This window comes from Peromyscus maniculatus, chromosome 4, assembly GCF_049852395.1.
Source record: "Peromyscus maniculatus bairdii isolate BWxNUB_F1_BW_parent chromosome 4, HU_Pman_BW_mat_3.1, whole genome shotgun sequence".
Classification (NCBI taxonomy): Eukaryota; Metazoa; Chordata; class Mammalia; order Rodentia; family Cricetidae; genus Peromyscus; species Peromyscus maniculatus.
In genome coordinates this window covers 7998354-8012368 of record NC_134855.1, presented here as the reverse complement: position 1 = coordinate 8012368, position 14015 = coordinate 7998354, and the positions used below count along the sequence as shown (strand labels likewise).

The window sequence follows — 14015 nt, the reverse complement described above, 5'->3', positions numbered from 1 at the left end:
CGGATTTTATAGTGTTAACTCTTTCATTTTTGAGTGAGATTTAATGAGTACATTTATGATTTTTTGTTGTTTTTTGTTTTTGTTTTTTTGAGATGGGGTTTCTCTGTGTAGCTTTGGAGCCTGTCCTGGAACTCACTCTGTAGACCAGATCCGCCTGCCCCTGCCTCCTGAGTGTGCCATCACTGTCCCGATCATTTATGAAAAGTATGACTTTCGTTACATTTAAGAGTTGGCATGTGTGCGTGTGTGTGGTGTGTTTGGACACACTCAGACCATGGTGAGGAGGTCAGAGGACACTGTGCTCTCTTGTCTAACGTGGGTTTGGGGAGTGAGCTTGGGGGTCAGGTGTGATAAACGCCGTGACCAGATGACGTACAGCAGAGCGGGTAAGGTTTCAGAGGGAGACGCCTGCGATGGGAGGCCACATCGGAGCATCGAATCAGGAAGCCGAGAGATCACAACCGCCCGTGGAAGGCAGGAGACTAGAAAGCGAATTGCAAGCAGGGCGAGGCTCTAAACCCTCAAAGCCGCCCCTACCGGTGACCTTCCTCCTGCAAGGCCCATCCAGAACAGCAGTTCTCACCCTTTCTAACACCGCCACCCTTTAATTCAGCTCCATAAAATTATTTGTTGTTATTTCATAACTATAATTTTGCTACTGTTATGAATTGTAATGTAAATATCTGATGTGGGACCCCGAAGGGGCCATGACCTACAGGTTGAGAACCACTCTCCTAGACGCGTCATAACCTCCCCAAGCAGCACTGTAATCAGGCACAGAGTGTGTAAACACGTGAACCCGTGGGGACATCAGGCCTGGCCGCAAGCACCATCACTGTGCTGAGCCAGCTTGCTGACCCTGATAAGGAAATCCTAATGACTATGGTCTTCCTGGTCCCTGTAGGTGTTTCCTGGATTGTTGACCTCAGCTGCTTGCTTTCTGGGCAGGTCATGGTTTTGCCATCTTGTCTGGTGATGTCTCCCCTCCTCGACACAGCGCCCAGCTCCCTCCTTTTTCTCTGGGTGCCTCCCAGCCATGCCTTAGCTGCACTCAGCGTGTGGCTTCTCCAAGGGACGGCTGTGCCCTGAGCTGGCAGAGGTCCTTCATCACTGTGGGTGATGCTGTTGATGCTGTCCTCGGGTCCTGAGGCGAAGACTGAGAAGGCGGGTGGTAGATGGTACCAGCATCAGGGAGGCTGTGGAGAGTGGGCTTTCCCCATGGAAGCCTGGCCTGTGAAATCAGGGTGTGAGGGGGGCTCTGTTTTGGGGTTCACCATCCAGTGCTGTCAGCACACATCCGTTGTCTTTGCTGCCTGCTCTAACAACATCGGTACCACAGCAGCCACCGCCTGGGGTCTGGGCCCTGGACCCTTTGACCTTGGACAGGATCTCTCTGTCCTGACAACTGGACCCGAATGCTCTCCTCTGTCAGGCTGACACAAGTATCTTCTAAAAAGGGTGTTGTATAGAGTCCAGGGCACATGAGTGCCTAGCGGGGTGCCTGGTGCTCAGGAATGCCCGTGGCTGCCAGCATCAGCCTGAGTACCCAGCTGTCACTTTCTCCCACCAGTCATAGGCCATCCCAGATTGCCTGGCTGGTCATCTGCTGCTGGCTTACACCCAAATGTGGGGTGAAATTAATCCTGTTACCCGGAAATGGCTTTTGATGAAATCGTGTGTAGGGAGCCAGACCCTGTGGAGGACAGACAGCCGGAACCTGCTGGACAGGCGAGCCCAGTCTGGAGAGGCGTGGCCTGGGTGTCAGTGTCTTTGTTGGCCAGAATCTCTCTGGTGGTTTTTGTTCCTGCTCAGCCTGGGCCTCTGTTGTCTTTAGATCACGTGCCCAAGTGTGCACACTTACGGACTTCTAAATGGCTGTCCTTACTAGTTCTTCTTTAGAGTTGTCTTCATGAGGATTTTTCCCCTTCATCTGGCTAAAGTGACGTTTTCTCTTTAGCCAGTGATTTGCACAGTGCACCTGGGCCCTGTAGAAGTGCCTAAGGTGGCTGCTGTGGGAGAGGAGGGGCACAAGCCAGGCAAATTACCTGCAGTTTCTTCCAGTTTTCCCAGTGGTGCTGAAGTTCCCGATTAGATTTTGTTTGGAGATAAAAAGCTTGTCACCTACAAAAAGAGCAGAAGGCAGCAGAAGCTGTGGCTGTGAGCCAGGCTGGGCCATGCTCCCAGCCGGACCTGGAGTGTCTGGGCCAGTCCTGTCCCACAGACCTGCCCAGCAGGCCTCAGCAGCTCCTGATTGACAGGCAGCGCCTGCCTAGGCTTGCTTCGTGCCATCCTGGCCTGCAAGCTGGGAGGGAGTGTGTGTGGATGGTTAGAAGATGGGCATCTCTCTGGAGCCCATTAAAAGCCCACTCACAGCCAGTGCTTCTGTTGTGAAAACCAGCTGGCAGGCAGAAGAGCCAGGTGGGTGGAGACCAGGCCAGGACCCAAATACCACAGGCTTTGGGCGAAAGATAAGCAATTTTGGGGGAATTCTAACGGCCTCAGTTTCCTTTTGGAGTTGTGGTCAGTGGGTTGTAGCTGTCTAAAGACCCTTCAAGTGTTCTAAGCCGAGGCTGCAGACTTACTTAGGAAGAGCCGGGTATAATGTGACTCCTAGTGCTGATTCCTCTGGAGCCGTGTGCCTGACAGACCACCTTCCCCGTGTGTGGTCTTCACCTGTGACTGTAGAAGGAACACGTGCCAGGCCCTTCCCCTGCGGGGGTTGTTTCCATAACACTCCCTGCCTGGAAAGAGATGGCTGCTTTGACACAAAAGTGAGATCACATGACTGTACTTGGCTCGAGCTGGCCAGTACTTGAGAGTTCTTGACCAGCTGTTCCGCAGTGAGGTGACTGAAGTTTGGCGATACCAGCAGTAGCCAGCAGGTGCAAACCCAGTGGACTGGCTGGACGCCACCCCTGCTGTGCAGCTGTGGTGCCGGCCTGGGTGCCGCCTGCGGTCGAGGTCACCCACGCATCCCCCTTCCCACACTAAGGCATGGCCGGTACACGGTGCTTTTGGAGTGGCTGACTACTGGGAACACACAGTTCAAGAAGCAGTTGGAGACAGATCATCACCTCCCAGATACTTCTAAATTCTCAGGAGTGGGCCTCCGCTTAGAGTGTCGGCCCTTCCCCTGCAGTGGCAGGGTATTGTCGTCACTGTGGGGTCCCGCTCACACCTTCCCATCTTCTCTGGAATTCTTAGATGGAGGAGAGAGGGACAAGAAAATGTCAGGTGGAAAGACAGGCCTAGACGATGAGGAGAAAGAAACACGGGATAGCCTTGGGAGGGCCTGGGTCAATACCCAGCAGCCTGGGAGGTTTATTCAAAAGGCTTTTTATGCCGGGCGGTGGTGGCGCACGCCTTTAATCCCAGCACTCGGGAGGCAGAGCCAGGCGGATCTCTGTGAGTTCGAGGCCAGCCTGGGCTACCAAGTGAGCTCCAGGAAAGGCGCAAAGCTACACAGAGAAACCCTGTCTCGAAAAACCAAAAAAAAAAAAAAAAAAAAAAAAAAAGGCTTTTTATACCATGCCAAGGGGCAGGGCAAAAGACCTCCCCCTTTCAGGATCAAAGCACACGGCACAGCCAAGTGTAGACCCTTCCAAACGGCTGGGAAACGCGCCTGTGACCAAGTCATCTCCTTACGCAGCCCTGCTGGGTAGAGCAAGCTCAGGTCCTCTGACCCTGAGTGAGTTCTCAGGAGGAAACCTCTGTGAGCCTCCAGGCTGTGCTCAGGCTTCTGGTGTGCGGCTCCCCGGGTGGGGATGGGTGACTCTTGGCTTCAGTGCCGAGTACGGGGTGGGCATGCTGAGGTGCTCTTCTCCCTGCCTCTTTGCCATGGGTCTAGTCAGTGCCGGATCAAAGACGTGGACACAGAGGACCCTGCTGGTAAAGGCACTTGCTGCCAAGCCTGGACCCAGTTCAGTCCCTGGACCCCACGGGATGGGAGGACTGAGTCCTGTAAGTTGTCCTCTGACACAAAAATGTTTACCATAGCCGGGTGGTAGTGATGTACACTTTTAATTCCAGCACTTAGGCAGATCTCAGTTGGTTTGAGGCCAGCCTGGTCTACAGAGTTACTTCCAGGACAGCTAGGGCCACACAGAGAAACCCTGCCTGGAAAAACCAAAACTAAACAAACAAATAAATACTGCTTTGAAATAAAAGCCAGCTACATGTATACACAGGCAGTGGTGGTGCACGCCTTTAATCCCGCACTCGGAGGCAGAGCCAGGCGGATCTCTGTGAGTTTGAGGCCAGCCTGGTCCACAGAGCAAGATCCAGGACAGGCACCAGAACAACACAGAGAAACCCTGTCTTCAAAAACAAACAAAATAAGAATGAAATAAGTAAATAAGTAGAAATGAAAAAAAAAAAAAAAAAAAAAAAGAATGGCTGCAGAGGCCTCATGTTCCTGTCTTGCCAGTGTCCCATTGTGTTTGTTTCCTAGCCTCTTTTTTTATTTTGGAGACAGGGTCTCATTGTGTGGCTCAGTTTTTAATTAAGAATTCATCAGATGTTAAGCTAACGGTGCCAAGTCTAGCCCTGCACACGTGTGGCTGGGAAGGAGGTGCCCGGACAGGACTTCGCCGGTCGTTCCCAGTGGCCGGAGACAGCTGTGGTCAGGGGCCATGGAAATGTAGTTGTCATTTAGTGTGTGTTCCGTGTCAAGGCAGGAGACTGTGGCATGTCCCACTCAGCTGGCTGTAGGTGGGGTGAGGTCTGGCCGGTCCTCTGGTATGTTCTAGTTTAGCCGTGTGTTGGGTGTAGGATAGTGTTGGCACATCCACTACATGTATTGAGTGGCTTGAAACAGCTTTCTTGTGGCTCTGATGTTTCGAAACCTGAGCTGTGTCTCCCAGGGCTAAGGCCAGGCTGCCAGCAGGGCTGCCATGTGCTGGAGGCTCTAGGGAGTCCACTTCCTGAAGTCCACTTCCTGTCTTCTTCCAGCCTGCCTTCTGCATCTCACAGTCCTTCCTCCGTCTTCCCAGCTGCCTCCATGGTCCCACCTCTGCCTGACCCTCTGCTCTGGCTGTGGCATGTTCATGGCACCATGGGGCTTCTCACATGCAGGTGCATGCCACCAGGGCTTTGCTTAGCCACACCACCACCAGGCTCTGGGAACAAGGACTCTTGTTCTTGGTTGAGGGACACACAGCACTGAACAGACCCACAGTCCTGTTAGTAACTCATCGTGCTGCTTCTGGCCAGTGTCCTGTGACAGGTCCTACTCTTGGCGTTACCTCCCTCCCTCCCTTCCTTTCCCCCTCCCCCCTTTTTTGAGACAGGGTTTCCCTGTGTAGCCCTTGTTGGCCTGGAACTTGCTTTGTAGTCCAGGCTGTGGCCCCAGACTCAGGGAGATCCGCTTGCCTCTGCCCCCCAAGTGCTTGGATAAAAGGTGTGCTCAGTGCCTGGCACTATTGACATTTCTTTAAAACGAATGTTACAGAAAACTAAAATCTACAATTTTTAGCCTGAGAGTACAGAATAGGTCATTGCTAACTCTGTTTCATGTTGGAAGCTGCTCTATGATGCAGGCAGGGTACAGGTCCCATCACATGACCATCCCAAGGGCTGTGTTCAGGGTAAGGTATCTGGCACGTGCTGGTCTTTTTTTTTTTTAATAACAGTTTCAGCTATATGTGTGTGCACACATGTGCGAATGTGTGGTGGTTGTAAGGCACCAGGTAGGTGCAGGGAACTGAACCAGGGGCATTCTCAAGAGTAGTGAGTACTCTTAACCACCTGAGGCTTCAGTCTCCTGCTTCAGCCCCTGCGTGTTGGGGATTCCAGGCATGCACCTGCCCACAGACGGTGTTGGGGGTTTATACCCAGGTAACCACTTCTATTTCAAACGATCAGGCTGAGCTGAAGGAAGTGCACGCTACCTTAGGTCCACTTTTTAAAGTTTTTACTTTATGTGTGTGAGTGTTTTGCTTGTATGTTGTCTGTGTACTGTGTGTGTACCTGGCATCTGTGGAGTCCACAAAAGAGTGTTGAATTCCTCTGGATCAGGTGCTGGGATTCAAACCTGGGTCCTCTGGAAGAGAGGTCAGTGACTGTAACCACTGAGCCTTGCCTCCAACACCTATATCTTTGGCAAGGCAGTTGTCTGTTTTTCTGGAATGTGGTAGACATTCAGTATGTGTGTGCAGTTGTGTGCAATGTCTGACTGTTAATGAGGGCCAGGGCGGCCGGCAGACCTGTCACTGCGGAAATTGCTTGTTGATTTGGATAGGGCACTCGGTATCCTCTGCTCGCTGCTGTGAAGTGTCCCATTCATTGCTGCCCACCCTGGCTTTCCTGCTCCACTCCAGACTATCAAGATTTATTTCTCCCTCCCCGCTTCCCAGCCTCTGGTAGACCCTGCTTTTCTCTCTACTTCTTTGAGATCAACTTTATTTATTTTGTTTTTGAGAGTTTCTCTGTGTAGCCCTGGCTGCCCTGGAACTCACTATGCAGACCAGACTTCTTTTAACTCACAGAGATCCGCCTGTCTCTGTCTCCAGAGTGCTGGGATTAAAGGTGTGCGCCATCACTGCTCAGCATGATGTTTTAAAGGGGGGGGGTGTCTTGGGGATTTAGCTCAGTGGTAGAGTGCTTGCACAAGGCCCTAGGTTCGATCCTCAGCTCCAAATTTAAAAGAAACAAAAAACAAAAAAACCCTTATGTGTTTATTTTACACATGGATTGTGTGGGGAATATGTGGACTTGGGAGGACAACTTGTGGGCGTTGTTTCTTTCCACCTGAAGGTTGCGAGAGTGGAACTCAGGCTGTCGTTAGTCGTGGTGGCGGGCACCATCTTGCCCCCATGTGCAGGTCACCACACGTGAAATTTGCCTTTTGGTACCTGAATCTCTGCACCTAACAGCACAATGACCTCCACTTCCATCTGTGGGGCTGCAGGTGACAGTTCCATTCTTGTCTGTGGCTAGATAATATTCCATGTACACTTCCTCTGTCTGTCCACAAGACCCTGGTTTACTGTGAGTCTTGGCTGATGTGAAAAGGGTTGCACAATCCTCACACGCTGTCCTCACATCTTGGCATGTGTGCTCAGGAGTGGCACTGCTGGAGCACTCACATTTATGAGTGCTCTGTGGCCCTTGGTGGCCCTCTGTGGCCCTCTGTGGCCCTCGGTGGCCCTCGGTGGCCCTCGGTGACCCTCCATAGCCCTCTGTGACCTTCGGTGGTCCTCGGTGACCCTCTGTGACCCTCTGGCCCTCTGTGGCCCTCGGTGGCCCTCTGTGGCCCTCGGTGGCCCTCTGTGATTCTCTGTGGCCCTCTGTGACCTTCTGTGGCCCTCTGTGACCCTCTGTGGCCCTCAGTGGCCCTCTGTGACCCTCTGGCCCTCTGTGACCCTCTGTGGCCCTCAGTGACCCTCGGTGGCCCTCAGTGGCCCTCTGTGATTCTCTCTGGCCCTCGGTGACCCTCTGGCCCTCTGTGGCCCTCTGTGGCCCTCTGGCCCTCTGTGGCCCTCAGTGGTCCTCTGTGGCCCTCTGTGATTCTCTCTGGCCCTCTGTGACCTTCGGTGGTCCCCGGTGGCCCTCTGTACTCTTCCTTGGGATCCCTAGCTCGCAGCAGCTGTTATTTCTTTGCACATTGCCAACATTTGTGGGGTTTTTCCCTTCTTTGTTTTTTGTTTTGTTTTTTCAGGACAGGGTTTTTCTCTAGCAGCTCTGGCTGACCTGGAACTCACTCTGTAGACCAGGTTGGGCTCAAACTCACAGAGATCCCCCTGCCTCTCCTCCCAGGTGCTGGGATTAAAGGCATGCACCTCCTTCTTTCCTTTTGGTACTTAGCAATTGTGACTGGGGTGAGATGGTGTCTCATAGCGGTTTTGAAATGCATTTCCCACTTGATGGAGAGTTGTGAGTCAACATATACTTGAGGTCCTGTGAAGTGCTGGTTGTTCTGAAGTGGCTTAAATCCAGGTTCCTCTCTTACAGGGCTTGTGGTCCATCCTGAGGGAAGGATGTTCTTGCTGGGGCAGAGCAGACACAGCCATAGAGGTTTAGAGGAGGGAGATCCACAGACAAAGGAAGGGATGTGTGTGTCAGGTACCTCCGGGCAAGAAGGGTCAGCGCCCCTCATGATCATGGCTGCTCATTCCTCCTGATGCATAAAGCTAGTCCTACGCAGGCCACGGAGCTGAGAGGCCTCACTGATCTTGGGCCAAGTGTTGTCTAGGTTCTGTGTGCACAGGTGCCGTGGTGTGCGTGTCGAGGTCAGAGTTGCATTTGTCCTGCCACTGTGGGTTCTGGGCATCAGGGCCTTCAGCAGATGCCTTTACCCACTAGGCTGTGTCTGCAGCTCCCCCATGCATTTCTTAAGGGCATTTCCTGTGTGTGTTCACCCACTCCTGCAGCACCCGGCCAGTTTCGGGTATAGCCAGTGCTGGCTCATGGAATGAAGGTGGTAAAACCTGGTTCGTGCCAGAGCTGATGCCTGTGCAAAGGATGTAGGTGTTGGGTCTGCACAGATGTGATGTCAGTGGCTCTGTCCCGTGTTTGTTTTGGTGCCTGTTGTAATCGATTGTTGCTCCCTGTGCTTTGTAGTCTAAGGTCACGTTGTAGACGTCTATCTTAAACATCGTCCTATTGGATGCAGAATGCCTGTCAGATACACTGATGTGTTCTAGCCTGAGTAGCTTTGGGACAGAATCACAGAGTGGCACACTTCACTATGACATCTGCTTCCTAGTTACCTGTGGGGCGTTTACCCACCAACCCCACAGCTCCCCAGAGTTTTCTTGAGTGTGAGCAGCAGGAAATATTAGATAGAAGGATTTAGATTGTGGAGATGAACAGATAGAAAATAAAGGATAGCTTCCAGAGGGCCTGGAACCTATTCCAACGGGCCCCGACTGTCTCTGCCCCAGGGTTTTTATAGAGACGCCAAGGGGTGGAGCAAAAGACCTCCTCCCCCAGCACAGCCCAGTGCAGACCATCTCAGACACCTGCACTCAGGCCCGTGGTCCTGATCATCCTCTCTATGTGGATCTGCTGGGTAAAGCCACGAGGAACCTGAAAATGGGTTCCCACAGTCACCTTGTATTAATCGCCCTGTGAGCAGTGGACTTGCTTCCAGTGTTCGAAAGCCATAGTCCCTTGTACATGCTTCAAGTTCAGCATCTCTAGTCAAGGCTGAGTGTGGCGTAGAAGGTGGTGAAGGTCAGTCTTGGTCTTAGTTTCATTGAGCACATTGGGGTGTGGGGGGCACTTAGTGTTGGAAGGAAGGAATTCCTGAAGTAACGGCAGACATGGAGAAAGGAAAGGGTGGAAGCTTTCTTCCAGGCTTCAGGTTTTGTCTGAGTGGAGAGGATTGCTGGTGCAGTCTCTCACCTCACCCCGCTCTGTGGCACAGCTGCTGTTCTCCAGGTGCTGGCTCTTGACCTGACTGAGCCTGTACCTGGATTTCCTTGGATGGGGTTTGCCCCACCCCACCCCCACCCCGACTCGGCACCCCGACTCTGCACCTGTGGCTCACCCGTGGCTCAAGTGGGCCGTGCACTGTCGGTCTCTTTTACTGCCTTTTTGTGTGAGCTAGAAGTCAGGAGTGTTGTTTTCTGTCTTGGAGAGTTGTCCTTGACTTGGAGAGCGACCGAGTGTGTCAAAATCTATTTATAGAATGGCCGTGGCAGCAGACTCCAGTGTGTCTCATCAGCAGGTCATTAATGGGGGTGGGGTAGCCCAGGCAATCTGCAGAGCCAGCTACCTGGAGTGAGCACCTGTGGGTAAATGCTGAGGGCGTTTTCTTTGGGACAGTCCATGACTGTCTTTGCATCTTAGTGATTCCTGTAGGATTTGCTCCTCTAAATTGGAGGACTGGTGACTGACCCCCCTCTTTTCCATTCCAAAGGCAAATCGGGAGCGGTGCCGAGAAAAATTTCCTTACTAGATGACATTTCATCGCAATGTCCGATCGTTTGGGGCAAATAACCCAGGGCAAGGATGGGAAAAGCAAGTACTCGACTCTCAGCCTGTTTGACAAGTATAAAGGAAGATCAGTAGGCGCCGTCAGATCCTCAGGTAAGGCCCGGCCAAAGGCCCCCCATACGCTTCCTTTCCTGTAAGGTGACCAGACACCTGGCCGGGCAGCTGTGTCCCTGTAGACTCAGCGGGGCTGCTGGGTGGATGACACACAGCATGTGCGCAGCCTTCCCTTTTAGTTTCCTGGTTCTGACTTTGTGGAACCTGGTGGAACAAGTTCATGAAGGACTTGTTGCCACCCACAGGGCCTTCCTGGGGGTTCTTGGGCCGTAGCCAGGCCATCTCAGGGTGCCTGGGTGGTCACTGTGGGCTGAGCTTCCTGGTCCTGGCCCCTCCCTGACGTGACCCCTCCCCCCCCAGCTGCCTCAGTAGAATGAGAGTCTGTGCAGATCCAGCGGCCCTTTGTCTCTGCAGTCTGGGGAGGAGCTGGCAGGGCTGGAGTGACTGCCAGGCACTTGTCTTTGCTGGGCTTTGTCTTTCTCCCTTGGAGGCTGAGCAGTGGTGGGAACTGGCCTCTTTCCTCCTGTGAGGTGTGTGTTCTGTCCCGTGCACTTTCCCTGCAGTTATTCCTAGACATGGCTTACAGAGTCTCGGGAAAGTTGCCACAGCCCGGCGGATGCCACCGCCTGCAAACCTGCCAAGTCTGAAGTCTGAAAACAAAGGAAACGACCCCAACATCGTGATAGTACCCAAGGACGGGACAGGATGGGCCAACAAGCAGGACCAGCAAGACCCAAAGAGGTGAGTAGCAGGAGGGTGATGACGAGGAGCGGGCGTGTATCAAGGCTCGTTGCATCTTCTGCTCTGTAGGAGGCAGGTCTGGCCTCGGAGAGGGAGAGCTGGGAGTGAGAAGTATGGCCGGGCTTCTCTTTGACTGTGTGCACTTCGCTTCTTCCTTTATGTGGCTGGGCCTTTGAGCTGATGAGTAGCATTTCTCTGGATAACCATACCCCCCAAGGGAGTGTGTGCAGTGATTCAGACCGTCCCCAGAGAGCCACTGGGCTGGGGCTGGGGCCCTGTGTGCTCCATGTTGGGAGAATGTAGCTTGGCAGCCGCAGCCTTAGGAGACTCAAGTCCTGAGCCATGTGTCTCTAGAGAGACAGCCGCCTGGCTGCATGAGCCCTCAGATGATGAGACTTCTTTGATCTCTGAGCCTCTGCATGTCTTGATCTCTTCTTCTCGGGGAGAGGGCCATGTCCAGGCAGGGGGAGCTCCAGGGGGGGGTCTCCTGCTGGAGCTTGCTGCTGAGTGTGAAAACCAAGACTGTCCGGCTTCCCTCCCCCTCCCCCTCCCCCTCGCGTTTGTTGTGGTCCCTTCCTGCTGACATGGGGAACTAGATGGTGAGAGTGACCCAGCCTGCATCCTGCCATCCAGTCCCCCATCCTTCAGGCTTGTGCTGGAAATGGCCCTGGAAGCGTTGGGAAGGCTGTCCCTGCAGTATGGCAAAGAGGAGGCTCCTGTAGCGTGAGGGAACCGTGTCACCAGCTGATATGCTGGGGAGTGTTTGAAATGGGCCCTGAGCTGTTTAAGCGATTTCCAGCCAGGGATGGTGTTGCACACTGTTAACCCCAGCGCTTGGGGGTAGAGACAGGCGGATCTCTATGATTTCAGGACCAACCTGGTCGACGTAGTGAATTCCGCGTCAGTCAGGGCTAAAAGGAGAGACTATCTCAAACAAAACAATGTTTTGCAGGCAGTTTGTGGGGGTGCTGTTAATTGACAGGTAGAACCCGATCTTCAGACTTGGCCTTGTGTGCTGTTTCCAGTCTCAGACCACTTGTGGCTTGTTGGGACTTGGAGGATAGTTCACTTCTGAGCCCCAGGGTCCCGCCTTCAAGGAGGAATAGTCCCTAGCTCCAGGGGTGGTCACCAGGGCATTGTGGTGCACCCGTGGGATAATAACTTGCCATAGAGGGCCTGGCACACGTTAGCTGTGTTCACCACCTCTTCCATGAAGCAGATGTGGTACATACAGTTCAGTGGAAGCTCTTCTGCCTCTACTTCCAAAAGCTGCGGAGAGGCCAGAAAGTGCTGCCCCCCCCCCCCCCCCCCCCCAGTCTCAGCAGTGGCAGAGGCAGTCCCAGACACCCGGGTGAAGGCCACCTGCCGGGAGGAAGTGAAGAGGGAGCAGTTGAGGAGGCTCCCCATTGCCCTGGCCTGGCCTTCTGTGGGGGGACTTGGAGGCTCGGTTTGGGGACGCAGAGGTGGTTAGAAGGTGATGTGAGAGGAGGACCAGTGGTCTTCAGTTTGTCATTCTCGTGACTGGTGAGTGACGGGTCAGGTGGACTTGGAGCAGTGTGTCTGTGGAGTCTGGCCATCACATGAGCCCCTGGCAACCTCTGCTTCTCACCAAGTGGGCAGCTACCTTGCCCAAGGCTGTCAAGTGCAGGGCTCTGAGGCAGAGCGGAGGGCTCCACACACCCTTCCTAATTCCTCTCAGTCAGGTGGGGCACATGCTGTGGCCTACGTAAAGGCAGCTCGTGATAGCTTTAAGTTTCAAGAAATCTTGGTCCAATGGCTTCATTCATATGTTGTATGACTTTGTTAACAGAAAGTGTCCAAAGACCTATGTGTGTGTGAAATGTTTGTGGCCGTTCTCTGTATTGGGAAAAAAGAGGAACAGAAACTGATGAACTATGGCTCATCCAACTGCAGTTACTCATCATTAAAGCTAGTTATATGTGTAAAAAGCTGCAGTAGACTGAAAAAAGAGATTGTGGAGTCGTACATATACACAGGGCAATCTTGTGTTAAAAAGATCATATGAGGGCTGGAGAGATGGCTCAGAGGTTAAGAGCACTGACTGCTTTTCCAGAGGTCCTGAGTTCAATTCCCAGCAACCACATGGTGGTTCACAACCATCTGTAATGAGATCTGATGCCCTCTTCTGGCCTGCAGTCATACATGCTGTATACATAATAAATAAATAAATCTTAAAAAAAAATCATATGAACATGTGAATAGAAAAATCTATGGGAATTGGAGCTTATGTCTGGGAAATGAATGGTTGCGATTGTTATTTATACTTATAAATTTTTCTTTTATTGAGAGCATACATTTCTTTATGCACTGAAGCATGGTAGAAGTCCATTGAGTCTCAGAGCGGGGCATCCTGGTCAGGAATGGAGCTCAGGCCCCTCACACCAGTGACTCAGTTTCTCCATTAGCAGATCTTTTATTGCTTCTTCAAGTTCATGTGACAGCTGTTGGAGGCAGGCAGCAGACTGCCCCATGTCCTGGGCAGTGTCGCTGCGTCACAGGCCATGGGTCACCACCGCCTTGTGGGCGTCCCCGCGGGGGCCGGCAGGTGCCCTGTGCGGAGTCTGACCCCACTCTGCATCCCACTCTCTTCCAGTTCCAGTGTGACAGCCTCTCAGCCGCCGGAGTCGCAGCCGCAGCCGGCTTTGCAGAAATCTGTCTCCAATTTGCAGAAGCCGACACAGTCAATCAGTCAGGAGGTAGGTGCTGGGGACCTTGCCCTGACTTGCTGAGGCCTGGTGGGTGCTGCTGGGTGACAGAGTTGAGCACAGGCTTTGTTTGCTTGGGTGAGATTGAGTTGTCTTGAGCTGACTCCACCTGGTGCTCTGTGGACACTAGTGTCAGGACAGGAAGTGCAGTCAGGCCACAGAAATGTCTGGTGAGTTGGAAAACACAGCCGGCTGACTGTGGTGCCCCACACTTTTTTCTTTCTTTCTTTCTTTTTTGTTTTGTTTGTTTTTCAAGACAGGGTTTCTCTGTGTAGCATTGGTGCCTGTCCTGGATCTCACTCTGTAGACCAGGCTGGCCTTGAACTCACAGAGATCCACCTGGCTCTGCCTCCCGAGTGCTGGGATTAAAGGCGTGCGCCACCACCGCCCGGCTCCTTTTTTTTTGAGAGACAAGGTCTTACTATGTAGCCCTGGCTGGCCTGGAACTGGCCATGCAGACCAGGCCGGTCTCAGGCTCACGGAGCCATCTGCCTCTGCCTTGCTTAGTGCCACCACGCCTGCAGCCCTCAGCCACTGTCTTGACGCCTTAGTTGT

At 53.0% G+C, this 14015-nt stretch overlaps 1 protein-coding gene across 6 annotated transcripts in view; it reads left to right on the top strand.

Moving 5' to 3' along the window:
• The window catches only part of Prrc2b (proline rich coiled-coil 2B), a 96769-nt gene that overhangs the window by 26949 nt on the left and 55805 nt on the right, over positions 1-14015 (top strand). For all 6 annotated transcript variants that reach the window (XM_076568901.1, XM_076568904.1, XM_076568903.1 and 3 more), the window contains exons 2-4: positions 9863-10032; positions 10557-10734; positions 13349-13451. In XM_076568901.1, the coding sequence (XP_076425016.1) occupies positions 9918-10032; positions 10557-10734; positions 13349-13451 (396 nt within the window). In that variant the 5' untranslated portion in view covers positions 9863-9917. The remainder of the gene's footprint in view (positions 1-9862; positions 10033-10556; positions 10735-13348; positions 13452-14015) is intronic.